The sequence below is a fragment of the Dendrobates tinctorius genome, unplaced genomic scaffold, assembly GCF_039654945.1.
Source record: "Dendrobates tinctorius isolate UK_male_01 unplaced genomic scaffold, ASM3965494v1 ptg000075l, whole genome shotgun sequence".
Classification (NCBI taxonomy): domain Eukaryota; kingdom Metazoa; phylum Chordata; class Amphibia; order Anura; family Dendrobatidae; genus Dendrobates; species Dendrobates tinctorius.
The window spans coordinates 23,586,372-23,614,178 of NW_027361743.1; the positions used below are offsets into that span (position 1 = coordinate 23,586,372).

Genomic DNA, 27,807 nt, shown 5'->3' on the forward strand with positions numbered 1-27,807 from the left:
TCCAGACTACATCACTATCCTGCTTGGGGGGCCTGGAGTCCCCGTGGACTCGCTAACGAACGGGACCCTGCTGTGGCTACAGGGGGTTACCGCAACGAAAGACTCCCTTAGGGCCTGTTGTGCCCCAACTTCTCCTGGGTGCTGGACACCTGAAGACTACGACAGTTCCTCAACAGCTGGGCCCAGCGGCTGCGACGTCAAAGCAGCCACATCAGCAACACCAAAGCAGTTACACCAGCGACACCGAGGGACGTCAGGAAGGATAAGTTGACTTTAGGAAAAAGGACCCGTAGTTGGCCATTTCGTGGCCCCATAATAGCTGGCCTTGCTGGGTCTGTCACATTCTCGTTAAAGAAAAGTGTTGTTATTGTTGTTGAGTCCCTGCGAGGACAATTAGTGTTACCCCTTTTTGGTTGCTCAGTATAGCCCTAGCGTCTCCAATTCATAAACGTTATTTTCCAAAACAACACTCAGTCTCGTGTCTCGTCACTGCATCCTACGAACCTGCTGTTACCTACACATGCTCCATCTATCTTCAGCACATCACAGAATAGGCGACTATCACCTCTTACATTCACCTATTCTGTGATGCACAGAACACAGGATGAGAACGAGACTGATCCTCTCCACTCACTCCTCTTCTGTGACGACACTCGCTACACCCCGAAGTGGCGGATGCTTTCAGGAGGCGATGATGAAACTGAGACCTGCCCCACACTATGGCCACCACTATCTCCTTCATGCACAAGCAGGACCACAGTTATAGTTAAGGCAGCGCTTCCTCTGGCCAAGCGATAGATGTCAATCAGAATCAGGAAACTTCTCAATATGCAAATTTAGGGGGGGTGTAAAGGTGCACTGAGCTCTTGGCCAAACTAAAGGCCCATCACACTAAACGATGTCCCAGCAATCCCACCAACGATCCGACATGATGGGATCGCTGGGACATCGTTAGGCTGATCGCTGGTGAGTTGTCACATAGACAGCCCCAGTGATCAGGACCAGCGACGCTGGACGCTGGTTTCTATTGTGTATGCCGGTTTCCAAGGTAAACAGCGGGTATCCAGGAGTTGCGGCTCCTGGATACCCAACGTTTACATTAGCAACCAGCGTCCAGCGTAGCTGATCGCTGGTCTCTCGCTGCCACACGCAGCGATGCGCGTTGGGTAGCGGGAGACCAGTGATCGAAAAACGGCCCAGGCCGCTCGAGCACGATCAGCGATAACCGGCAGGGGGAACGGTCGCTGATCTCCGTCACACACAGCGATCTCGCTGGCGAGATAGCTGATGTGTCACAAAATCAGCGATCTCGCTAGCGAGATCGCTTAGTGTGACGGGGCCTTAAGGGTGCACTGAAGCCTCTTCATTTGCATATGAAATAAAACAAGTTTTTAAAGCAATTAAATATATAGTGTTTATACAGGCTATGTCCCCTTTATAACTGTTTAATTTACACTTTTAGGGTGTCAGACTCTTTTTACGGCCTTAATCGGGTCACATTTTTTATTTTTCTTAATATAATAAACTACTGAGCTATTAAAATATGATATATTGGTTTATACCAGTGGTCCCCAACCTTTCTGACCTTGAGAACTACATTCAGCTTAGAGAGAGGGTTGCGAGCCACATTCAGTACTGAGGGAGGGGCGCGAGTCACATCCAGCTCCTGCCCTCCCTCAAAGTAGTGTCAACCAAAGCCCCCATTACAGGTATAATCATAACCAAAGCTTTTCCACATAAATCACTCCAAAGCAGAACACTGAGATCCAGGGGTTCCCACAATCCCCCCCTACAATATTCTCCCATCAAGGACTCCCAACACACAGTCACATCCAGCTTTGAGCACCTCCTCTAACAAGTAGTACCATCCTCCAGCGTTCCATACCTAAAACATCTCTAAACACCAAAAAATAGTAAATGTGCATCCAGATCTGCATGGCCACTCACAAAATTCACCATTTTGAGACGTACTCTTCATATCTGTTTGCTAGACCTGGACCTAATGCACAAACTGGCAGACAGTCGCGAGCCACGATTCATGGGACCACAAGCCACATGTGGCTCCCAAGCTACAGGTTGGGGACCCCTGGTTTATACACTAAAATATGCCTGTTTTGTTTAGTATACTTTTTCACCATTTTTTTCTTCTTCGTCTTCCATTTCTCAGCAATGGGTATATAAACATTAAGCCACAGACCTGATCTTAATGGTGGCAGTGATTACATTAGGGGGAAATGTCTCAATATGTCCGATGAGACCTAAACCAGATGCTGCATGTAATTTGTACAGAGATGAGCGCCTCTTTCTAAATTTGTGTAATTGTATCCTAATCTCTTTTACTCTGCTTCGTTGGTTAGCTATTAGTATCAGGCCGGGTTCAGACAGAATTATGGAAAAATGGGTTTGTCACTTCCGTAAATTTTGGATCCAGATTTGACCCATTTGCTCATCCGCATGGTAGACAGGAGATAGAGCTGCCTTTACTTTGTATACATTATTCTGGTCCATAAATTGGACCAAAGTTAATGCAAACTTCATTTATTTTAATTAATTGTATGACTAAGTCCTTATATAGGTCTAGTTTATAGACAGGAGAATAGATCCCTGAGGGTTGTAAAAGTAAATATGGAGTTGTAAATGTTGTATGTAGGTCTGGACATTTTGCAATAAGTTCTGTTAAATGACTTTTACACTGAGTGATTAAAGGAGCCTGTCACCCCATATAAAGTACGTCCAGCGCCTATAAGCCCTATTTTACATCATTCTAGGATGCTTTATGTGCAGTATGTCTCCTATACAAGACACAAAAAAGACCTTTTATTATACTCACAGACGGCACAGTCTGGTCCGATGGACGTCTCTGGTCTTGATCCGGCAGGTACAAGACAAATATATTAGATGGATTTTTCAAGCCCAAAGGATCTATATGACTGTATCTAGGTCTATACATTTCTATACAGTCTATAGAGCCTATTTTTATATCAGCACTTCTGGTATCTCCAGTATTAGATCAGATAGATAGGGTGGGCAGCAGTATGAGCAGCCTCTTCTTCTCAGTATATCCATGGAGAAGAAAGTGGATAGTCACATACCGTCCCGTGCAAAATAATCCTTTATTGTGGCATCAAGTTACCAACAGCAGGCAGATAAAACCATGGAGCAAATACAGACGACGATCGTTTCGCGCTTACATTGCGCTGTTGATGACCTGTTGAAGCACAATGTAAGCGTAAAACGATTGTCGTCTGTATTTGCTCCATGGTTTTATCTTCCTGCTGTTGGTAACTTGATGCCACAATAAAGGATTATTTTGCACAGGACGGTATGTGCCTATCCACTTTCTTCTCTATGGACATACAGACTATTTTCCTTGGAAGTGGCACCCGTGTTCCCTGATGTGTGTACAGCTTCATTAACTCGAGGTCATACAGCTGTGCCTTTGTCCTTCTTTTTCTCTTCTATGGTATGTCTTCTCAGTATGCATGGTACCTTTAGTATTAGATCAGAAGGACAGGGTGTGCAGCAGTTTGAACAGCAACTTCCTACCTCACTACCCCTGGTATTTCCAGTATTAGATCAGATAGAAAGGGTGGATAGCAGTGTGAGCAGCCTCTTCTTATCATTATACCCATGGTATCTCCAGTATTAGATCAGTTAGAGTAGACCGCAGTGTGAGCAGCCTCTTTTTACTGCTGCTCCCCTGGTATCTCCAGTGTTAGATCAGTTAGGGTGGATAGCAGTGTGAGCAGCCTCTTCTTACCTCTGCATCCCTGGTATGTACAGTATTAAATCAGTATAAAACAAAAACAGAGGAATGCTCACAGTGACAATATATTTGAGTGGTAAGAGTATCATGTGGATTTAATAATACCTCTGCAATCGGAAAGCCGGACTTATATATAATCACATGTGGACAGTCAGAATACCACAGAATAAAAACGGAGAGGGAGAGCCGACCATAAAGTTCAAATGTAGTATGGTGAAAAATCAAAAGTATTTATTAATTTACATAATGAACAGGTAATAATAATAATAATAATAATAATAGAAACAACAAATCAATGTACACAAAAATTAAAAACAAGGCCGCACACCCAGATATGAAAAATGACCATGAACAATGGGATGTAATGAGGCCAAATGTAGAGTGCGAATCTCAATGAGACTATAAAAATTTGTGCAAGATTATATATAATTAATGAAAATAAATGAATAAGGAACAATCACAGAATAGTAAAGTGCATACAAGGAGTTGTACGGGATATATGACAAGGAATAAAGTGCTTAGTGCAAAACAGCTCCAGTACAAAACAGCTCCAGTGACTGTCAGCATAAATCCATGGTGTGAATATAAATGATCATTAAGATGGTGTAAAGGTACGTTAGAACAACATAAGTTAAATATTGAATTGAGAAGAGAGACCCTATTTAATTATGTAAAAATCAATCCACAAATGGAGGAGTAGTAATACTTGCAGGGACAATGTGGGTCTCATTCTTCTAAATGATGTCCTCCCCAACATGCAATCAGCACGCTGCCTTCATCAGGAGTATTATATTAGATAGACATGGTGGGCAGCAGTGTGAGCAGCCTCTTCTCAGCATGTCTGGTATCTTTAGTTTAAGATCAGAAGAACAGGGTGGGCAGCAGTGTGATCAGCCTCTTCTTACCTCAGAACCCCTGATATCTCCAGTATTAGATCAGATAGAAAGGGTGGATAGCAGTGTGAGCAGCCTCTTCTTACCTCAGCACCCCTGGTATCTTCAGTATTAGATCAGATAGGGTGGACAGCAGTGTGTGCAGCCTTTTCTTACCTCAGCACCCCTGGTATCTCCAGGATTAGATCAAATAGGGTGGACAGCAGTGTGAGCAGCCTCTTCTCAGCATGCCTGATATCTTTAGTATTACATGAGAAGGGCAGGGTGGACAGCAGTGTGAGCAGTCTCTTCTTACCTCAGCACCCCAGGCTCTCCAGTATTAGATCAGATAGACAGGGTGGACAGCAGTGTGAGCAGACTCTTCTTAGCACAACACATGCAGTATCTACAGTTGAGGAAATAAGTATTCCTCCTGGACCAATATTCCTCCTGAAATGTGCACAAACCTCATCATCAACTACAAAAAACATCTGACTGCTGTGCTTGCCAACAAGGGTTTTGCCACCAAGTATTAAGTCTTGTTTGCCAGAGGGATCAAATACTTATTTCTCACTGCATTTATACAATGTGATTTTCTGGATTTTGATATTCTATCTCTCAATGTTAAAATGAACCTACCCTTAAAATTATAGACTGTTCATGGCTTTGTCTTTGGGCAAACTTACAAAATCAGCAAGGGATCAAATACTTATTTCCCCCACTGTATGCATTAGATCAGAACATCCACTGGCAGCACCTCATCCTATACGTAAAAGGGGGAGATTCCTGCTGCACATACTCACAGGCACCTGTCCTAACATTCTAGGACACGGTTGTGTTAGTGTAACAAGGTGGTCATTTTAATTCTGTAGTGATTAGATTGATAGAGATAACTATTTTGATTTGATTTGACAATTTAGGAAATTATTTATGGTGATGTTTTCTTATTTATTTATTGTTTTCCAAGAGAACCCCTTTAAGGGGTATTCCCATCTTGGACATTTTTGGCATATACACAGGATATACCATAAATAGCGCCACTGTGAATGAGGCTGTCTCCACTTCTATGGTAGTGGTAGAAATAGCCACTTACTGTTCCCGTACACTCCTGTACAGCAGTTCGGATGCATTTATAGTCTGGAGCATGCGCTTTATCCGCAGTCTGTAAGACCAACCTGAAGCTCAACTTATAACAGCGATCTGGATATGTAATCTAGAGCGCAAAAAATAAGCACTAGTTCATCTCCCAGAACTGATTATTAAAATCCAATATTTATTTAGACATGGTTAAAAAGTAAAAACCAAAGACAGAAACATAATGATTAAATGCCCTGCAGTAAACACAGCCATGGGAGACCCACTTCAATATAATGCCCAGCTCAAAGGAAAGGCAGGCCAAACCTTTATATGCACAAAATGCAAACAGACAGAAAAAAACCCAAAGGTATGAAATGAGATATAAACTTGCATGCATGCAGCGTGTAAGCACACGTTCACACCGGCCACTGAACAGAAAAAAAAATAATGACTGTATAGTCTTGAGCGCCCCCTATAACTGTAGTCTGGAGTAGAGATGGGCGAACCCGAACAGTAAAGTTCGGCATCCGTACCGAACACCTACTAGTCGGACACAGACACTGAACACGGAGTTCACCAGGAAGACCGCGTTACAGTTTAAGTTCGACTGCCCGAGCAACTGGTGTTTGTCACACTGTCATGTGCATGGCAGCGTGGCAAACACTGCTTCTGATCGGTTGCAAAATCATACCCGCCGGTCAGAGAGCCGCGCTTCCCATGTTATCAAAAGACAGCGGGGTGATCGGAGGTATAAACTTTACCTCCAGTCACTGGTGTCAGCAGATGGGACTACTGATCCCATCATTCGACACCTGCTGCCACTAATTACAGTGAGAGCAGGAGCGGCGGACGGGAGTATTCATTAGCCGATCCTGCGCTGTAAATAAATAATTTAAAAAAAAAATTGTGTGTTCCCCTGCATTTTTGCTTACCAGCCAGACAAAACTCTCAGCTGGGGGATGCATCCCTCACCTGTCAGCTTCAGCAAGGCTAGTTATCAAGAATAGAGGGGTCCCCACACTGTTTTTTTTTATTATTTAAATAAATAATTTAAAAAATCGGTGTGGGGTCCCCCCCATTTTTGACAACCAACCTTGCTAAAGCAGCAATTGTAAGATCTCTCCACAGGTGTCCAGTGAGATTTAGATCAGAACTCCTCGCTGGCCACTTCTGAACTCTCCAGTGCTTTGTTTCCATCCATTTCTGGGTGCTTCTTGAAGTATATATGGGGTCATTGTCCTACTGGAAGACCCATGACCTAGGATGCAATCCAAGCTTTCTGACACTTGGCACTACATTGCGATCCAAAATCCTATGGTAATCTTCAGATTTCATGATGCCTTGCACACAGTCAAGGCACCCAGTCACAGAGGCAGCTAAACTACCCCTAAACATCTTTGAACTTCCACCATATTTGACTGTAGGTACTGTGTTCTTTTCTTTGTAGGCCTCACTCCTTTTTCAGTAAACAATAGATTGTGCTTTGCCAAAAAAAAAAACTATGCTGTTCTCATCTGTTCACAAGATGCTTTCCCAGAAGAATTTTGGCTTACTCACATACATTTTGACAAACTGCAGTCTAGCTTTTTTATGTCTCTGTGTCAGGAGTGAGGTCTTCCTGGTTCTCCTGCCATATTGTTTCATTTCATTCAAATGTTGATGGAAAGTTTGCTCTGACACTGATGCACCCTGAGGCTGTAAAACAGCTTGAGTTTCTTTGTAATTTGATTGGGGCTGTTTATCCAACATCCGGAATGTCTTGTGTTGCAATCTTTCATCAATTTTTGTCTGCCGTCCTCGTCCAGAGATATTAGCTGCAGGTATGTTTCCCTCATCGTCAGTCAGTGTCTCTGCTCTCCTTCTCAGTTCATTGAAATCCATACATCCATACATCTGTGACATGGTCTCCTGGTACCTACCCGCACGCAACCTTCGATCCTCTCAAGATCTCCTTCTCTACTCCCCCCTTATCTCTTCTTCCCACAACCGCATACAAGACTTCTCCCGTACTTCTCCCATACTCTGGAACTCTCTACCCCAACACATTAGACTCTCACCAACAATGGAAACCTTCAGGAAGAACTTGAAGACCCACCTGTTCCAACAAGCCTACAGAGTGCAATGAACCTCAGACTACTGAACCACCGCACAACCAGCTCTACCCTCTCCTAGTGTATCCTCACCCATTCCTGTAGACTGTGAGCCCTCACGGGCAGGGTCCTCTCTCCTCTACTTGTGTGTCACTTGTCTTACAACACATGTTTATTGTACCTGACTATATTTCCCCTTTTTCACATGTAAAGCGCCATGGAATAAATGGCGCTATACAAATGTATAATAATAATGGAAACACATGTCTGCGCAGGGATTACTCACACCCAGGATGTGTCTACAAGTCGGAAGCTTTCTGAAGTCTGTACCGCAGTCTGTATGATTTGTTCACAGTGGTGAATATACTGTATAGTTATTTCTATTATATATATACTGGATGAAATATTATTGGATAAATTTTGAAGAAAAGAAACGTGTTGTGACGTTTTCTGTTTTGTATGGACCACAGTAAGTTGGTGTGAGCATCTGTTACCATGATTCTTTAAAGCATCAAGACATTTGCCATATCAAATGTGGATTTTAGATTCCATATCAAGGTAATGTCGTCTATGTAGCGGACATTATGAACGCAATATTGCCATTGAGCTCAATACATCCATATAGCGTCATCATGATTATATGAGCCAAGCATGGAGGAAATCCAGAGATTTTAGAGCCTCTGCGTTCAGACAAAATGTGCCTAAAATTCAACTATTAATTCATGGTTTTTTTTTAAATTTTCAGATTATCCTTTAACTATTGACTGGTATATAAGACTAACAAATCCTAAACAAGACCAAAATAATAGAGGACACACCTCAAACCAAAGTAGACACCAAAAAACGGAGGTGTGAAAACAAATATGTAATTAAAAGTGAAAATTTATTGAATATACAGAAAGGTAAAATCACATAAATATGAAGGGACTGAAACTGAACAAAATTAACTCCAAGGGGTCCACAGAAAATGAAAAATGCCAAAAAAAGAATAAATACCAGGTGGAACCTATTGAATTATGTGAGCTGTTTGTATAAAGTAATACCAAAATGGCTGCAAAGAACTAGCAATGTGACAACACATTCATATAGTAATAGGCAAAGATCATTTACATATAAAGTGCAATAGTGCAAAAATAAGTATACAGTGATAGTCAGCAAAGCATAAAAAAAGTGCAATAGTGCAGCAATAGATTGAGGTAGTAAATCAAAGATGCATATGACAGTGCTCGTCCCCCTGGAAGAAGCGACTTGCGAAACGCACGTCGTGGCTATTACCGGTCCACACGGTAATTATGCCTCCTAGTGACAGTCAGCTCCATTAGTTGCCTGCGTTTATGGTCGTATAACCAGTGGGCAGCAATCTCTTTGTGCACTTGCACTGTCATATGCATCTTTGATTTACTACCTCAATCTATTGCTGCACTATTGCACTTTTGTTATGCTTTGCTGACTGTCACTGTATACTTATTTTTGCACTGTTGCACTTTATATGTAAATGATCTTTGCCTATTACTATATAAATGTGTTGTCACATTGCTAGTTCTTTGCAGCCATTTTGGTATTACTTTATGCAAACAGCTCACATAATTCAATAGGTTCCACCTGGTATTTATTCTTTTTTTGGCATTTTTCATTTTCTGTGGACCCCTTGGAGTTCATTTTGTTCAGTTTCAGTCCCTTCATATTTATGTGATTTTACCTTTCTGTATATTCAATAAATTTTCACTTTTAATTACATATTTGGTTTCACACCTCCGTTTTTTGGTGTCTGGTATATAAGACTACTGGCCATTTGTGATTTTATAAACATTCTGAAAAGCAAAACTGTCCTCCATTAAAGACAGCTGCAGATAAATCCCTGGCCCAAAATCCACAGGGAATAAGCAGGAGGACACAGATGCTACTTAATATATTCAGGACCCTCACATTTGCAAGATGACCATGGGCCTCAGCAGCTCAATGCATTTGTCGCAGACTTAATGATAAGGTTTCAAATTTCTTGGGCTTTCATATTGAAATTTCCTGACCCCCCAATAGACAGACGTGTGCTCCAGCAGTTAATTCAGGCAGCGAGCTGTTAAAACGCAATTCTATTAGTACATCTGCTGTTTTGTAAATGTTCATCTCCCCCCAGGTCCCTTTTATAATGACAAATATACAATTTTCATATGTGATCCACTAATAATAAAATTCAACAAAAACTTTATAAAACTTTTCTAAACTTATTTTAAACTTTTGTGTAACATCCGATCAAAACTTTTTAATTTATACTCTCCTGGGTTGCATTTCCAGACGTCATTTTAATTTGTTATAGCTTTTTTTTTAGCTTTTCTTTTTTTTTTTTTTTGCATAATAGGATTTGCATTGAGATTGCCTAATTTACATTCTTAAACATCCATTATCTATTCTGATACATAATCACCCAGGCCGAAAAAAAAAAGTTGTCCTCAACTTTCTAGAGCAGATTAAATAAAAAAATAAAAAATGGCCCTTATTAAATACACTTCCTCCAGGCTGGGCGATGCATTGCGGGACTTATTGAACAATGATGTTGCTGCTTTCAGATTGGTTTGGCAGCTTCATTGTTCTTGAAGCGTAAACCAGACGCACTTATGTCCCAGCCTCTTTCATAGGTCTTTTGTTCATACCAAATTAATCTTTTTTTCTGTGATAGCATTCATGATGGTATGTTAAAGGACTTGCATCCTAGCAACTGAGGTTGGTTGCCTGGCAACAGACTTCCGAGTAGAATTTCCTTGTGCAGATACTTTATTTTTTTGCATGAAAGCTGCGCATATTAAAAACTAGCACATTCCAACTTAAAAGAAACTGTCATAGTTGGTCGAGGGCCCCAGTGAATAAATTGAGAACTGTACCTAATCAGAAGAGTTTCCATATTTATCTTTATTTTACCTTTGAAGTTTTGGAACGCTTTAGGTACAAAAGAATATGGGAAAATTTTAAGTTGACTTGATTGTTTTATGGAAACATTTTTTTGTATTACAGCTTCAAATTTTTGTCTTCTTACGGGTCTTAGGGTAGGTTCACACTAGGCGTTTTTTCAGCGGGTTTTTATCTGCAGCAAAACCTGATCAAAACCTGAAAAAAACGCATGTTTTCCTTGGTTTTACTTGCGTTTTTTGCAGCGTTTTTGATGCTTTTTTGTGCATTTGTTGCGGCGGTTTTGGCATGCTATATTTGTCTCTTATGTATGCTGATAAAGCTTAGTATTGAAAAAAAAAGTCCAAAGTAAAATGATCAACAACCGGTCTTATAGTTGCCAACATTTCTGGGGGTGCTAAAGCTCCACCATCAACCCTGCCCACAGTCCTCCAGTGAACACCCCCAAGTCAACTTAGAATGGCTACTTTTGTCTGGGGTATACATAAACTCCACTCCTTTTCAACCAGGGACATTTGGCAACTATGTGATATCTGCCCATATTATGTTCATGCATGGTTGCCACTATAAATTTCAGGGTCTCATACAGGCAACATTTTTGGGCCCCCTTGAGACTCTGCCCAGGGTTGCTCTCCACCCCTCAAACCTTCCATAGTCCTATCGCCAACTCTTGAAAAAACTCCACTTCTGCACCACATTCTCACCAATTACACATTACAGTTCCCATCGAACATCATATCACATATATAGCTATCAGCTTTTGTTTTGGCCAAAAGATTTTTTTAAGCTGCCACCACAACAAGGTAAACTCTTTTGGCAGGGCCCTACTCTACTTTAACCTATTAAAAATGTCTTAAAATATCCAATACTCTTAAGTATTTTTTTTATTAATCTTTCTTTAAGGGAATGTGTCACATACATCTTTGGAAATGACAAATAATACCACATACAAGGGACAAGCACTGTCACTTCATGAACAGATCACATATTACCACCACATAGCGACCGAATAATACCACATGCGAGGAACAAATACCACCACACCACGACCAGACCACATATTACCACCACATAGTGATCGAATAATACCAGATACAAGGAACAAATACTGCCACGCCATGACCAGACCACATATTACCACAACATAGTGACCGAATACTACAATACTGATCATTAATAACAAAACATAATGCTAATATTACCATAACTCCCAATATACACAGGAGCCCTGTACGTAGTATACAGTATGTAGTGTCAGTGTACAGGTAATACAGTAAGCACCAATTACATTATACACAGGAGCTCTGTATATAGTGTATAGGTAATACAGTGATCACCAGTGACATTATGATACAGTATCTCATAATATCCTTATTAAAGAAATGGCCAAGTATGGGATTGACAAAGCTACGGTTAGGTGGATTTATAACTGGGAAGAGAGAAATTGGGCAATTACATTTTAGCTTACAATTCTTTCATTCTCAGAAAAGTTAAGGTGACCAAGTCACCATGAAAATGCAGTGCAATTTCCAAGTGCCATGTTATAGAGCAGGAGGAGCTGAGCAGATTGATACATAGTTTTGTGAGAAAAGATTCAGTACACTTTGTGTTTCACTTATTTAATCTTCTGCTCTTTGTGGGATTTTTGGTCCACTGGGCGGTCCTATCATGGTGATAGGTTTGCTTTAAGCTTCTGCCACAACTGTCTTGTAATGGCTTACTTCTACCCACCGATAACACGTACACCTTTGGCCAAACAAAGCTCGCTTGTGTAAAGGGATGCTTAGTTAGGGAGAAATAATCTTTTGGATGACAGCTCTAGAAGGTGTATAGGCTCCTTAGGGTCCTTTTCATGTGACCATAATATGGCTTCACAGAAGTTGCAAGAAGCTATAATATAAAAACCATCGAAGTGTCGATCCATATTGTACCTTGAAATACCTTTATTTTGCTTCATGTAAGTATTTTTTTCATAGATCTTTACAGAATTTGAGTAACACAAAAAAATTGTAATGTACTATGACAGCGTTATGAGATGAGATCTGTGTGACCTATCGCCTTTTGGGTGCACATTTTTGCCTCAATTCCAGGTATCAGCGCATTTTTCCAGATACCTGGGATAGAACCAAAGAAATGTAAAGAATTCTCAGTTACTATTTTTGACCAGAAGATACAATTCACAGTTTTAGGCTGCGTTAGAAATGCAAAGATTCTTGATCCAAGGATCTAAATAAGCAGTTTTTATTACACGATGCGTTACGACGCTGTTGGTTTTTAGACTTGAAAATTACACCAGTCCGGTGTTGGAGATGTTGGAGACACACCCCTCTGACAAGGAGAATGGTAACACCTAGTTGGAAATTTATTCATACATTTCTGGGATGAGTAACAGAACGACCGTACAACAAGGAGTAGTTAGAAAAGATGCTAAAGAATTGTGTTTTGTGGGGTTTTTTTTGGTGGGGGGGGCGGTAATGGGATACAAGTATTTGGTAAAACAGTAATGTCAAGAGAACAAACAAGCCAGTAAGTAATATTCAGGATCATCCTATGTTCCCTCTAGTCTGTCTTTCTGGTCGTTTGCTTCTATTTCAGAGAGGATTTATGGTTTTGTGTACAAGTGCAATAAAGTATTCACAGAAGTGTGGATCATATAATTTTGAGTAGAAGTAGAAAACTGCAGTACTTTATATACTTCGATGTATTACTTTATATACTTCCCATAGCCGCAAATACTGTGAGCGCCACGCCATCTAGCTGCTCGTACACGTTGACGTGCGCTCCTACATTGATGTTACACCTTCATTATAGAGATATATTGATAAATGCTGATTTACAGTCACGTAACGCCTGCAGGCTACAATACTTCCCTAGAGAGCTCTGTTCCAACAGCATTTCTTATATCAAAGGCTGGATCAAGTGTTTAATGGAGAAGAGCTGTTGAAAACCCAAGAATTTAGCACTATAATCCTGATATCAAAAGAAAACCAGGCATGCTATAGGAAAATGTTGTTTTACATGCTTGTAGGTTTATGCACTTTGCTCATTTAGAAACAGGTTTGATGTTGCACCTACTTGAAAGTCAGAATTGGAAGTAATGTATCACGAGAAAAATGATGAGATATTGTTAATTGTGTTTTTTCTTTTTAAATGACATTGTTTATTTTCACCGCATCACAATCTTTATTAAAAACAAACAAAAATATCTAAATCTTGTAATTTACACACTTGCCACTGGGGCTGTTATTAAAATAATAACATCCTGTTGTTTCAGGAAACAACACATGTACATAACCCAACCCTATCTTTTGCATTGGAAGAGCTAACGAGTGTGTTCAAATGTCATGGTGATGGGAAAGTGAGCAGGGTCAACTGTGACATCGTCTATTGTGACTGGTGGATCCTGTTATCAGCTGTATATAGAAGTATTACCTGTCACTGTAATCCTGCCTCTGAAGATAAAGAACCTGCTGAAAACTCTAAAAAAAAAAAAAAAAAACCTCAGTGGCCATTGTCAAAATTGAAATATTGCTTATTTTGCTTCTTTTTTTTTTAATATAAATTGCAATATGAAAAAAAAATAGTGACAAAAATTTGTAAAAAATACATGGCATATAAAAATAGGTCATTTTCTGATGATACATTGCATTAAAAGTAACACAGGTTTTACAAGATGCATCCAGATCTGAAGGTGACAAGGATATAAATAATAATGACATATCCTTAGATTAGGTCATAAATATCATCTTTTTGGGGGTTCAACATCTAGTATGCCTGTGAACAGCTGATGAAGGTGGCGTGGCACAGCTCCACACATTGTACTGCAAGCACTGTCCCATACAAGTAAATCAGAGAGAATTTACTGTACATTGCCATTCATAGAAATCCCAAAATTATATCATTTAAAAAGCATAGCGCATCACTCCAAAAAAAAAAAAACTAGCTCTCACACAGTTCCATCAACAAAACAAAAATCTTTGGTATCACCCCAATTGTGCTGAATGGAAGAATCACATTACCAGTTCAAAATCAATGGGGTAATTGCAATCTTTTTTTTTAACTTTTCATCTTACCTGAATTTTTTTTCATATTTTTCAGTATATTGTAAAATAAATGGAGTCATTCAAAACTACATCTCATACGTCAAAAAAAAACCAAGTCCTTATTTAGCTATGTCCACAGAAAAAAAAAAAATATATATATTATAGCTTTAGGATGAAGAAGAGGAAAAAAGCAAACGTACCATGAAAAGTTAGTACATTCAACTCTTTAAGTTGGAGCAGTTTTCAATATATATATATAATTGATTGCAGTAGATGTTATTGAGATTAGATTCGATTCAAGTAAAAAAATAAGCTATGAAATCAATATTTTTTTATTGCAGAGTCTGATAAAATATTTAAAAACATGCAAGGATTTTTAAAAAATGTTTGTGGTTTTTCACCCATTTGTTAATTATAGCGATGGCTGCACTCTACTGATTTTTGCATCGAATGGTCCTAACCGAATTGGTGGCGTCTCATCAAGTCCCGTAGTGATTGGTTGTCACACAGATGTCAGATTCACAAATGGAAAGCCATAGTCCATGGCATCCCAGCCATCTGCAGCCTTCCCATAACTGACAAGGGCAGTGGGAATGTCTGCAATCTGCCGAACCTCAGGATAATTCTAATAGGAGAAGCTTTCTAATTAGGTACAATTAGCTGTCGTAGTCCCCGGTTTGGATGCAAGTGGATTTTTCCCAAGAGCCTGTTGTGTTTGTACAATATGTCTGATGTGTCATTGTCTCTAGTCTATACAAGCAAAATGATATATATCATGGAAATTACCAGCCACGATACAATGTATATGTCCGGTAGTTAAAGAGGAACCAAGCTATATTTCATAAATCAATAGTACACATGAAAATAAGAAACATTTTAATATATCTTAGTGAAATCTGCTTACTTCACCTCCTGGATTAATTTTTCACCTTTCAGTTAATGGATAAAATCTGTATTCAGTGAAGACAGATTTTCACAATCCTGAGATAGGAGATGACAGCTGGTGGTTTTAAAATTCTATGAAGGAGCTAGAGGCCGAATCGGACCTTCTGCCGCAAGTTCTCCTGAAACAACTACGGCAAGTTTTTGTAGGAAATTGTCAAGAAATGCCTGCTCGTTTGTTTTTTTTCTAGAAATATAAGGGAATCCCACTGAAGGACTGTGTCCAATAATATTCCCAATCATTTGAGGGTACAGCCAAAATAAGCATTCTTGGGATCTGGGCCCCACAGCTCTGAGACGTTAGTCAACTAGCTTCTTGCTGGAAGACCAGTTATCCAATAATTGATTGACCAAACTCACCAACCCTTTTCAAAACTCTTGTGCTCTTTTTGTAATGAATTTAACATAATTGGAAAACCGGTAGAACAGTTATAGAGGAGGACTATAGGGGGGGGAAAGGCCATTGTGGATACTGTGTGTAAGCATGATCGTTTTACCTTTCAGTAAGGCTAGCCACTGGAGCAAAGTCATGGCCTCCTGCCAATCTTCTCCATGAAAAAGGAGATTGTATGTATGGACATGATGAATTGGCTAATTATATCGAAAATTGGTAATGGATATTAGGCTTTTAAGAATGTATGACTACATTTGGAATGGGTTTTCAGAGATAAATTAGTTGGGGGATCATATAGTTTTGGCTGGTTCTCATAAATCATGGGACCCAATGCAAAAACTGTATCTGGGTATTGCACCTAACATTGATAATACTAGTGGTTTTTATGTGACGGAGGGAACTTTGGAAACCTCAGGCAGCAGAGCCCTGATTCATCTGCTATTACGCTTTTATCCATGCCATCCATTTCAGCTCAATGACCTCTGCCAAACTACAATATGAAATATCCTGTTACTAGACTTCTAATTTATGCTTTCTTTAATTTTCAGGAATTCAGGTCATTTTATCAAGGCTTCAGAAATAATAACAAGGTGGAGCTGGACACATGTGCCGGCTTCATGGGCTTGAAAGATGACTTTGGTCATAACTTTGGGCGTCTTTACACAGAGACCAGTGATACACACTTAAGTGCAATTGTGCCGTGGACTATTCTGCGGAAGCCAACTATGGATAAAGTTAATTCCAGGAAGGATGATTCAGATAAAGAAGCCTCTGAGGAGACCAGTAGTTCGAGTTGTGACTCGGAAGAAAGCACAAATTCTGATAACGAGTCTGAGCGGACCAGTAGACTTGTAGCAGAACCTTGCCGGGTGACCAAGAAGCATAGACAGCTCTGTCGATCTCCTTGCATTGAGCCATATATACTAAAAAGAAACGAGATTCTAGAAGATCTTAAGATTGAACATGATCACACAGGCTCTAAAGAGATAAAGAAGCCACCGGACGACATAAAAGAATACCAAATGAAATTGGACTTTGCACTAAAGTTGGGATACTCGGAAGAGCAGGTTCTTCTTGTCCTTAACAAGTTGGGTACAAATGCTTTAATTAATGACATTTTGGGGGAACTTGTCAAACTTGGCAGCAAGAGCGAGACTGAACAAAATGGGACTGTGTGTAACACCCTTGTACGGGAAGCATCTTCTTTCGAATCTCAAAGACCCGAATCCCCATTTCATCAGGAGGGAGTAGATGACAGTGAAAACCTAAGACCAATTGTAATTGATGGGAGCAATGTTGCTATGAGGTGAGTGACACGGTGACTACTACACAAGATGTGCAAGACCAAAAATGCTGGTACAGGTCACCAGATGTGTGGACACCAGGGTAGATGATAGTCATTTCATATGATATTTTGTGTATGACCTAAAGGCGTTGTCCAATGAAACAAATTAGCACCCATCCATAGAATAGGTGATAACTTATTGATAAGTGAGGGTCCGAATGCTGAGATAGGCACCATTGACAGTGATGTACGGACTGGCCGCCGGTCCCCTGAGCCATACTCAAAAGTCTCCTACATGGCTGTCAAGCTTAGGTCAGGAGACCTGCGGCAAGTGCTCAAACCTTGAAACAGACATGTTTACAGCCTTATGCATGCTGGACACAAGGTGGTGGACCAAAGGTTTAACTGTTATTAGACTGCTCGGATAGTTGGAATTTTCATTATTAAAGCGTAAACAAAGGTTTTGTTTCTTTTTCAATTTAAATATTGGTTAGTCTTTGCAAAGCCATGAATCTTTGTAATATATTCCATTAACTTGCTTGCTTTTCTTCCAAACTCCATGATGAAAGGGCTGTTTCAACTCTCTTGTAAATGCATTTAGAGTAGCTGTTTTGACCTGAAGGTCTGACAAATATCTGCACCCATGAGTGGTCTTCCCTGCTCTACTCCTCAATCCTCAGCACAAAATGACAAACTCTCTTCCTCTCTAACCAATGAGAGAGCGGAGCAGAGGATCTCACAAAGGAGTACGGATGATTGCTAAACCTGCCAATCTAAGCAGCAATATGCCTGCATGAACAAGGCAGTATAAACTGTCCTTTCAGCATGGAAATATGCGAAAAAGAAGCAAGATAATGTAATGGAGTAAATTACAAAAAATCAGAACTTTCCAAAGACTGATCAATAATTATAATTATGTGGAAAAAAAAAAAGTTTAGTTACTCTTTAATGACAATGTTGATATTGGATTGCAAATAATTTATCTCCAGGTCAGAATATTTGACGTTGAAGATATTCCCCGTGTGGCATGGTCTGGTGTACATTTGATCTGTCCTTAGAGAGTATTATACCTTTATGACCTGACAGATGACATGAGGATTACTTGGTGCAGCGTCCCTTTGTTACTGCATTACATGTCACTCAGCATTGGATGGCGTTATAGGAAAGTGTGGAAGTTGCTTTACTATTGCCTATTCTAAGGAAAGATGGTTCCAAATAACACTGCGCGTCTGAGCCTATCTATAGACCTGTGTACGTCAATAGAAGAAACATTTTTTAGCAAAACCCCTCTGGTATATTCCACATGGCGCTTCCGCTTGGTTGACTAAATAAGAATAGCACAAACATAATATAGTGTAGCAATTACACATAGCGGAAAGAGGTTGTTCACTGTCAGGAAAGTTGGGATCAAACTATGTAAAACGCATAAAATATTCACAGCAAGTACTCACCCTCCCCGTGTCCAGGATTTGCTCCCTGGTTTCGGCTGCAGTGGTGACATCATATCAACAGCGCACATCACTTACCTAGCCAGTCATTGAGCTTAGCGGCAAGTGCCATCAACCTTGGCTAAACTCAGTGACTGGCTACAGCGGTTGCGCGCACTGTTGATATGATGTCATCGCTGTTGCAGAAACACTGGGATCGTAGCATGGGTTGGGAAGCCACCGCTGAACCAAGGGAGGGTGACTACTTGCTGCTTTTGTTATTTTAGGAATGTTACACAGTTTGGAGCTCAATTTCCTGGAGGTGGACAACCTCTTTAAAGGTGTTTACTGGTGATCCACAGTCTAGGTGATAATTTATAGATCGATGGAAGGGCCGACCACTGAGACCTTCACCATTCAGCAGAATGAGACACTTTCATCCTCATTAAAATGGAGTGGCAGTTATACTCAATCACTGCTCCATTAATTCTCTATGGAATGGCTAAGTGCTGTGCTCATGTCTTTTTATGGCGGCTGCCCATAGAGAAACAAATGGATCGAGGATTGAGCATGCGACTCCATTCTATGCCATATGAGCATGCTCGGGTGTTTTCCGAGTATCTTGGGCACACTCGGATATGTTGGAATCCCTGCAGCTGCATGATTTACGGCTGTTAGACAACCGCAACATATGCGGGGATTACCTGTTTCTTAGAACTTGATTCTTTCTTTACTTTTTCTTTCTCTCCCACTTCACCCTGCCCCCTTTACTCACCATCCGTTCTGAAGAGAAAATCAATATCAAGCTTAAATCTGTCTTACTCAACACCATACAGACTGGCAACCCAGTGAGATGTCAGCTTACACAGCCTGCTATACTCTGTGAAGAGGGGAGAGGAGAGGTAAAAGCATATGGTGCAGCTTCTAGCTAGCTAATCCCAGAGCTGGATTCACTACTACACTGCTAAGTACTACTGTTATAAGAAAAAAAAAAAGGGTGCATATACGTAGAGTTGATTTCTTACAGCAAGAGCAGAATGATTAAAAAATACAGAGGTGCTCAAATAATACCAAAATACAGAGATGAATTACCAGCTCCATACAAAAAGTAATAACAGTGGGACACAAATATTACAGTTTGGTAGTCCCAAGCCTTAGCTGCAAGGCCATCTTCAGCGCCCCCTTCAGCAGGATACCACAAAACCAGGGCCGGTCTTAGGCGTTTGCTACCTATGTGTATCCATGTCACAATGTAGTTGACAAGATAACTGCCTATGTTAGCAACAAGTTATGAGGCTTGTAACTAAAGGTCCATTTACACTGTGTGATGCGCTGTGTTAAACAATCCCTGACCTGCAACATTATTACCCATCTGCGGTCATTTATTAATCTGGTTTACAAAAGCATAAAGCATACTGCGCTTCAGATATACACTGAACGATCTGTAATAAATTGTTAGGCGCGCATTCCTATAGAAGGAAGAAAATGGAGGAGGACAATGTGGTCTGGAGGAGGACAGAGTGGTCTGGAGGATGACGGAGGAGGACAGAGTGGTCTGGAGGAGAATGGAGGAGGACAGAGTGGTCTGGAGGAGGATGGAGGAGGACAGAGTGGTCTGGAGGAGGATGGAGGAGGACAGAGTGGTCTGGAGCAGAATGGAGGAGGACAGAGTGGTCTGGAGGAGGACGGAGGAGAATGGAGGAGGACAGAGGTCTGGAGGAGAATGGAGGAGGACAGAGTGGTCTGGAGGAGGACGGAGGAGAATGGAGGAGGACAGAGGTCTGGAGGAGAATGGAGGAGGACGGAGTGGTCTGGAGGAGGACAGAGTGGTCTGGAGGAGAATGAAGGAGGACAGAGTGGTCTGGAGGAGTATGTTATTTAAAAAGATTGCCGAGGTTGATTGTTTTTTTGGCTAAACCAAAAGATCATTTCACTCAATAAACAAGCGTTTTGCTCATTTGTCCGGTGACCGACAGCTTGCTTACACTGTAAGATTATCGTGAAACGAGCGCTCCTAGGAACTTGATCGCGATAATCCTGCAATGTAAATCAGTTGGGTTATTCATTACTGAATCACACAACGCAGAAATAATTAATTACAAGTCTCCAACCGAATATTGTTCTACATGTAAAGCAGTTATTGTCTGACATTATGAAATTCTAGCATTGGGTAGAATGTCCTATAATATCCGCATGGTGTTCAATTAATTATTTTCCTTTGTGGCAATTCCCTGTGCAGCTCTGAATAGAAATGCATGTGATAAGCAGTCATTGGGATAATTGCTAATGTTCTCAAAGAGATCCCACTCCAGACAAGAAATCATTACATGGAAATTGCTCTTGCAATTTCCTTTTGTCATATGTTGGATTACAAGAGGTGATTTCAGATGAGAAAGTTTTTCAAGTGCCTGAGAGTTTTATAGAAAGGAGAAGTGACTCATAATAATGACATTGATTGATAGGCATATTTTGACAATTATTTTTTTTCTGCCATCTCGGTGACCAAATTGACCAAATTGTTTAACCCCTTTCTGACATCGGGCGTAAATGTATGCCGATGTCGGACTCCCTCCCTTCGATGTGGGCTCTGGCGGTGAGCCCACATCTTTCCCAGCAACAAGTCAGCTGTCATGTGCCCAGAACAGCTGCAGGTGGAATCGCGATCCACCCACGGCTATTAAACCATTAAATGCCACTGTCAAACGCTGACAGCGGCATTTAACATGCACTTCTGGCAATCACACCAGAAATCCGCCCATCGGTAACCCCCATCACGTGATCGCGGGTCACCCACCAATGGATTAGCATGACAACCAGAGGTCTCCTGCAGACCTCTATGGTTGTCAATGTCGGCTTGCTACGAGCGCAGCCCAGTGGACGGCGCTCATTGCAAGTGAGTAATTCTGCTACATACAGGCAATCTGACCATCACCTGTATGTAGCAGAGACGATCAGATAAGTGCAGTTTCTAGTCTCCCATGGAGGCTATTGAAGCATGTCAAAGTTAAAAAAATGTTTTTAAAAATATTAAATTTAAAAAAAATAAAAGTTCAAATCACCCCCCTTTCGCCCCACTCAAAATAAAACAATAAAAAAATCGAACATACACATATTTGGTATCGCCCGATGTATCAATATAAAAAGGATTAACCTGATCGCTAGACGGCAAGGCGAGAAAAAGTCAAAGTGCCAGAATTACATTTTTTTGGTCACCTTGGCATTGCATTAAATGCAATAACGGGTGATCTAAAGATCATATCTGCACCAAAATGATATAATTAAAAACGTCAGCTCAGCACGCAAAAAATGAGCCCTCACCCAACTCGAGATCACGAAAAATGGAGACGCTACGGGTATTGGAAAATAGTGCAATTTTTTTTTTTTTCTAGCAAAGCTTGGATTTTTTTTTTCACCACTAAATAAAAAAGAACCTAGACATGTTTGGAGTCTATGAACTTGTAATGACCTGGAGATTCAGAACGGCAGGTCAGTTTTAGCATTTAGTGAACCTAGCAAAAAAGCAAAACATAAAACAACTGTGGGATTGCACTTTTTTTTTCCATTATCGAGTACACGATATGTTAGAAGCAATGGTTTTGTTCAAAAGTACAACTTGTCCCGCAAAAAAACAAGCCTTCACATGGCCATTTTGACCAAAAAATAAAAAAGGTATGGCTTTGGGAAGAAGGGGAGCAAAAAATGAAAATGCAAAACCAAAAATAGCTCTGGCCATTAAGGGGTTAATGATCATCTCCCCATTATCACCTCAGTAAAAGGTTGTTTTACTGGGAACACTGCCACCTTTGTCCATGACTATGTCTGGTATTGCAGTTCAAGAAGCAGCATCTGCTGTACCCTGTTAGCGATTTGGTGAAATCTGACCTGGTGTCGATAAGGCTTTCTTTTTCTGTGAGGATTTTTGAACCTTTGCCCTTTTGTCTGTGAGATGACATTGCAGCTCAGCTTTATTCAATACTTTTAAAGGGACTGTCAGCACCAAATGACTGTTCACACCAAGCACAGGCACTCTGTGGTTCACTGTGGGGCCAATCATTTATATACAACTTCTCTCCTGCTTGATTTTCATCTATCTCCACCCTTCTCATTCTATGAAACCAGAGCGGTCAATCAAAGAAGAGGAGGCGGAGATAAATGAGGTGATCCGCAGAAAAGGAGACTAAAGGCCCGAGAAAGCGAGATCCTAACGAAGAAGTGACTGATTCGTCATAGTGGCCTTCCGAAGAAGGGTCTGTGGATAGAAATAAAAGAGCAAAGAAGCATGCATAGAACCTTGGGAACACCCACAATTAGATTATTACTCACCCAGGGGCGGTCCGGGTCCGGTTTTGGTTTGATGAGTGTCGCAGTTCCGTCCGCTGCCTCCCATCTTCTAGAGGTGATGTCCTCTTCTTTGCTTCCCGTCGCGGCGCAGGCGCACTGCTCTGCCCTGTTGAGGGCAGAGCAGAGTACTGCAGTGCGCACGTGCCGGGAAAGGTCAGAGAGGTCCGGCACCTGCGCACTGCAGGACTCTGCTCTGCCCTGAAAAGGGCAGAGCAATGCGCCTGCACCGGAGCCGCAATGGGAAGCAAAGAAGACGTCATCGTTAGAAGATGGGAGGCGCCGGACCGGACCGTGACACCAATCTGACCAAAACCGGACCTGGACCGCCCCTGGGTAAGTATAATCTGCAAACCCTGGTCTGCAAACCCTGTCTTATGAGGAAAGGTTGCAGGATTTGGGAATGTTTAGTTTGCAAAAGAGAAGACTGAGAGGAGACTTAATAGCTGTCTACAAATATCTAAAGGGCTGTCACAATGTAGAAGGATCAACTTTATTCTCATTTGCACAAGGAAAGACTAGAAGCAATGGGATGAAACTGAATGGGAAGAGACACAGATTAGATATTAGAAAAAACTTTTTGACAGTTAGAGTGATCAATGAGTGGAACAGGCTGCCACGAGAAGTGGTGAGTTCTCCTTCAATGGAAGTCTTCAAACAGAGGCTGGACAGACATCTGACTGGGATGATTTAGCGAATCCTGCTTTGAGCAGGGGGTTGGACCAGATGGCCCAGGAGGTCCCTTCCAACTCTACGATTCTATGATTCTAATCTATCTCGTTTTTATTATCTTTCAGGTTACATCAGGGGCTTATCTACAGCATTACAGAATGCTGTAGCTAAACCCCTGATGGCGGTGCCGCTAGCTGATAGTCGAAAAAATAGGTGACAGATTCCCTTTAAATTGGCAAGCTTCAACACGCATGGCTTAAATTTCCCTATACCGAGATCCCAGACAATAAATAGGCTCAGAAAAGAAAACTTTTGATATACTCCTTTTGCAAGAAACCCACTTTCAAACCGAGAAGCTCCCCTCTTTCGAAAAGGCTTACTATAACCAGTGGTACCATGCTTCTTCCCCCAGAAGGGCTCTAGAAGGGGTGTCAATTGAATTCAACAAGAATACTCCCTTCTTACTAATTGACTCTTTGATTCAGGAGGACAATATATTTTTTGTGAAAGGTCTTTTGGCAGGAAGAAAATAGGGGGGGAAGCCAGCACTGCTTAAGGTTAGAACGCATAAATTGAAGTGCATATGCACATAATATCCAGCTGTATTCAAAAATGAGATATTTGGCATAAAAATTGATCAATTCAATTGAGCCACCCCGCCGCGCCAAGGCAATCTCATGTGGGGGGTCCTACTCTACATTTATAATAAATACTGTGCCATTACGGCCTCCTAAGAGCATGACCACATCAAGTGCAATCTATACCTGAACATTCCTGGATCGCTCCCATGAAGCCAGATGAAGCAAGTGCAGATGAAGGCCAACCAGGTCTGAACACAGACATATCAGGATTGACCTCCACACATTGCCCAACCAGGAAACATAGATGAAGGGCGATATTGGCCCGGACACAGGTGCACAATTAAATAAAGCTTGGGGCAGGGCGGGGCTGCCGTGTGTGTGCACAGCAGCCTAGATCCATCATAATGAACACAGAAAAATTTATAGCGGACATAGCCAAGCGTGCACGGCAGCAGTGGTGGTGAGCCACAAACCAACAACAAGAATGTGTGGCAATGTGTGGAGGTCAATCTTGATATGTCTGTTCAGACCTGGTTGGCCTTCATCTGCACTTGCTTCATCTGGCTTCATGGGAGCGATTCAGCAATGTTCAGGTACAGATTGCACTTGATGTGGTCATGCTCTTAGGAGGCCGTAATGGCACAGTATTTATTATAAATGTAGAGTAGGACCCCCCACATGAGATTGCCTTGGCGCAGCGGGGTGGCTCAATTGAATTGATCAATTTTTTTGCCAAATATCTCATTTTTGAATACAGCTGGCTATTATGTGCATATGCACTTCAATTTATGCGTTCTAACCTTAAGCAGTGCTGGCTTCCCCCCCTATTTTCTTGTTGTTGGTTTGTGGCTCACCACCACTGTTGCCGTGCACGCTTGGCTATGTCCGCTATAAAATTTTTCTGTGTTCATTATGATGGATCTAGGCTGCTGTGCACACACACGGCAGCCCCGCCCTGCCCCAAGCTCTATTTAATTGTGCACCTGTGTCCGGGCCAATATCGCCCTTCATCTATGTTTCCTGGTTGGGCAATGTGTGGAGGTCAATCTTGATATGTCTGTGTTCAGACCTGGTTGGCCTTCATCTGCACTTGCTTCATCTGGCTTCATGGGAGCGATTCAGCAATGTGCAGGTACAGATTGCACTTGATATGGTCATGCTCTTAGGAGGCCGTAATGGCACAGTATTTATTATAAATGTAGAGTAGGACCCCCCACATGAGATTGCCTTGGCGCGGCGGGGTGGCTCAATTGAATTGATCAATTTTTTTGCCAAATATCTCATTTTTGAATACAGCTGGATATTATGTGCATATGCACTTCAATTTATGCGTTCTAACCTTAAGCAGTGCTGGCTTCCCCCCTATTTCCTTTTGGCAGGAACCCTGGTAACTATTGATAATCTCTTTTAAATACAAATCAAATGGATCATATCCAAACTAAATCAATTCCGTTCTTTTTTAGAAGGCACACCAATCCTTGGAGGAAACCTTAACATTCCCCTAGACCCTACCTTAGACTCCACCTCAAAAAAATGTCAGATCTCCTATCAAAATATTGGTAGGATAAAAAAGTCACTTCACTTTCACTTATTGATATCTGGCGTCATTTACACCCCAATGACCTAGACTTTACATACTTTTCTCATCCCCACAACTCCTATCATAGGATTGATTACATTTTCTTACCAAGACCTCTGCTGTCAAAAACTATATAAGCAGAAATTCTTCCCTCGATCCACTCTGATCACTCCATAGTCTCAGTTTGTTTCACACTCTCTAAACCCCACTCTGTATACTGTACATGGAGACTAAATGAATCAATTTTAACTTCAGACTTCAACAAATAGTGAATCCAAAATACCCTAATTTTCTTTTTCATGATTAAAGACACATGAGAAACGAGTTATCCAATCTTGTGGGAAGCCCACAAAGCATTGGTTGAAGGTGAACTGATTTCCATAGCCTCCCACCTCAACAAACAACGAAAAGAGGTTACCAAAATATTTATGAAGAAATAGCCAAGCTAGAAACACAACATAAAAGAACCGTGTTGCATTGGAATCTAGAGACCTTGACAGCCAAACGCTTACAATTAAAAAAATTTGATTAATAAGCAATCTGCAAAACAATACCTTAATTGGAAAAATTGCATGATGGTCCATGGCGATAAGGCCTCCAGACTATGATGTCACTAGTTAAAATAAGACAAGCTAAAACTTACATTCATTCTTTAAAAAACACTAGTGGCCAAAGCACAACAGATCCTAATCTGATCTCATCAGAATTCTTGAAGTACAACACAGTACTACCCTTTATAATCTACACCCAGATGAATCCGGACCGGATAAAGAAAAGAAGTGCTTAGAAATTCAATCCTTTTTAGTTAGTCTTAATCTACCTAAACTGTCAGTAGAACACCAAATGAATCTCTCTAAATCGTTCACCTTGGGTGAGGTCCGATCCACTTTGGCAAATAGTCCTACGGGAAAAGCCCCTGGCCCTAACGGCCTTCCCATTGTATGCTATAAGATTTTCTGAGCGAGACTCTTGAACCCCAGTTTCACAAATTGTGTAATGAGATACTCCAAGGCAATCCTTTCCCTCCTCAAACTTTGGAAGCCCACATCTCTCTTATACAAAAGGAAGGCAAAGACCCAGAATACTGTAGTAATTACAGACCGATTTCCCTACTAATAATAATATATTCACCGCACACTCAGAGGAATTTTAATGCCAACAAGTGTTCATTTTATTATGTACAAAACATGTGGGAGCCAAAAAAGAATATATAGCACTAGATGGAAGCGATATACATATAACGACGTTTCGGCTCAGCCCGAGCCTTTATCAGTTTATCGCTGCAAATAAAGAAAGATAAATCAAAACATATGCAGAGAAAAAACAAATGCAGAAAAAACAAAAAAGAGAGAATATACAACACCATATAAACATCACATTATCCAAATATAGTACAGTGATAAAAACACATATATATACATACAACTTATGCTGTTTTCATGGAGAACATGGATGTACGGGACAAGAGCAAAGGCCCAGAAAACTAGTACCATAATAAGTAGAATCAGGGGAAAGAAAAGGATTACCTGAATCCGGTTTCGGATCTTTGAATAAATAGGAAGAGAACTCCCAAGAGAGTAGCCCAAGAAAGACGGCTGAAAGGAATTTGTCAACATCATGGTTAGTAAAATAGATAAAGTTGTAATTGTAGTTAGTTACTCTGGTTTTCTAATATGGTTGTCTGTGTATAGTATCAGCATTATGGGGAAAAGAATACCATCCTTGTAATGAGAAGCCTTATGCTAATCTGCTGATCGCAATAATAATAGCAGAGATTAACCATGTGGTAATGCCATCAGATAGGGCAGTAAGAGTGCTTGTCCACAGAGTGTCAAAATAG

At 40.9% G+C, this 27,807-nt stretch overlaps 1 protein-coding gene across 3 annotated transcripts in view; it reads left to right on the forward strand.

Annotated features, from left to right (window-relative positions):
- ZC3H12C (zinc finger CCCH-type containing 12C) overlaps positions 1-27,807 on the forward strand; it is a 289,373-nt gene that overhangs the window by 227,816 nt on the left and 33,750 nt on the right. For all 3 annotated transcript variants that reach the window (XM_073583100.1, XM_073583099.1, XM_073583098.1), the window contains exon 2: positions 16,634-17,391. In XM_073583100.1, coding sequence (XP_073439201.1) covers positions 16,703-17,391 — 689 coding nt within the window. In that variant the 5' untranslated portion in view covers positions 16,634-16,702. The remainder of the gene's footprint in view (positions 1-16,633; positions 17,392-27,807) is intronic.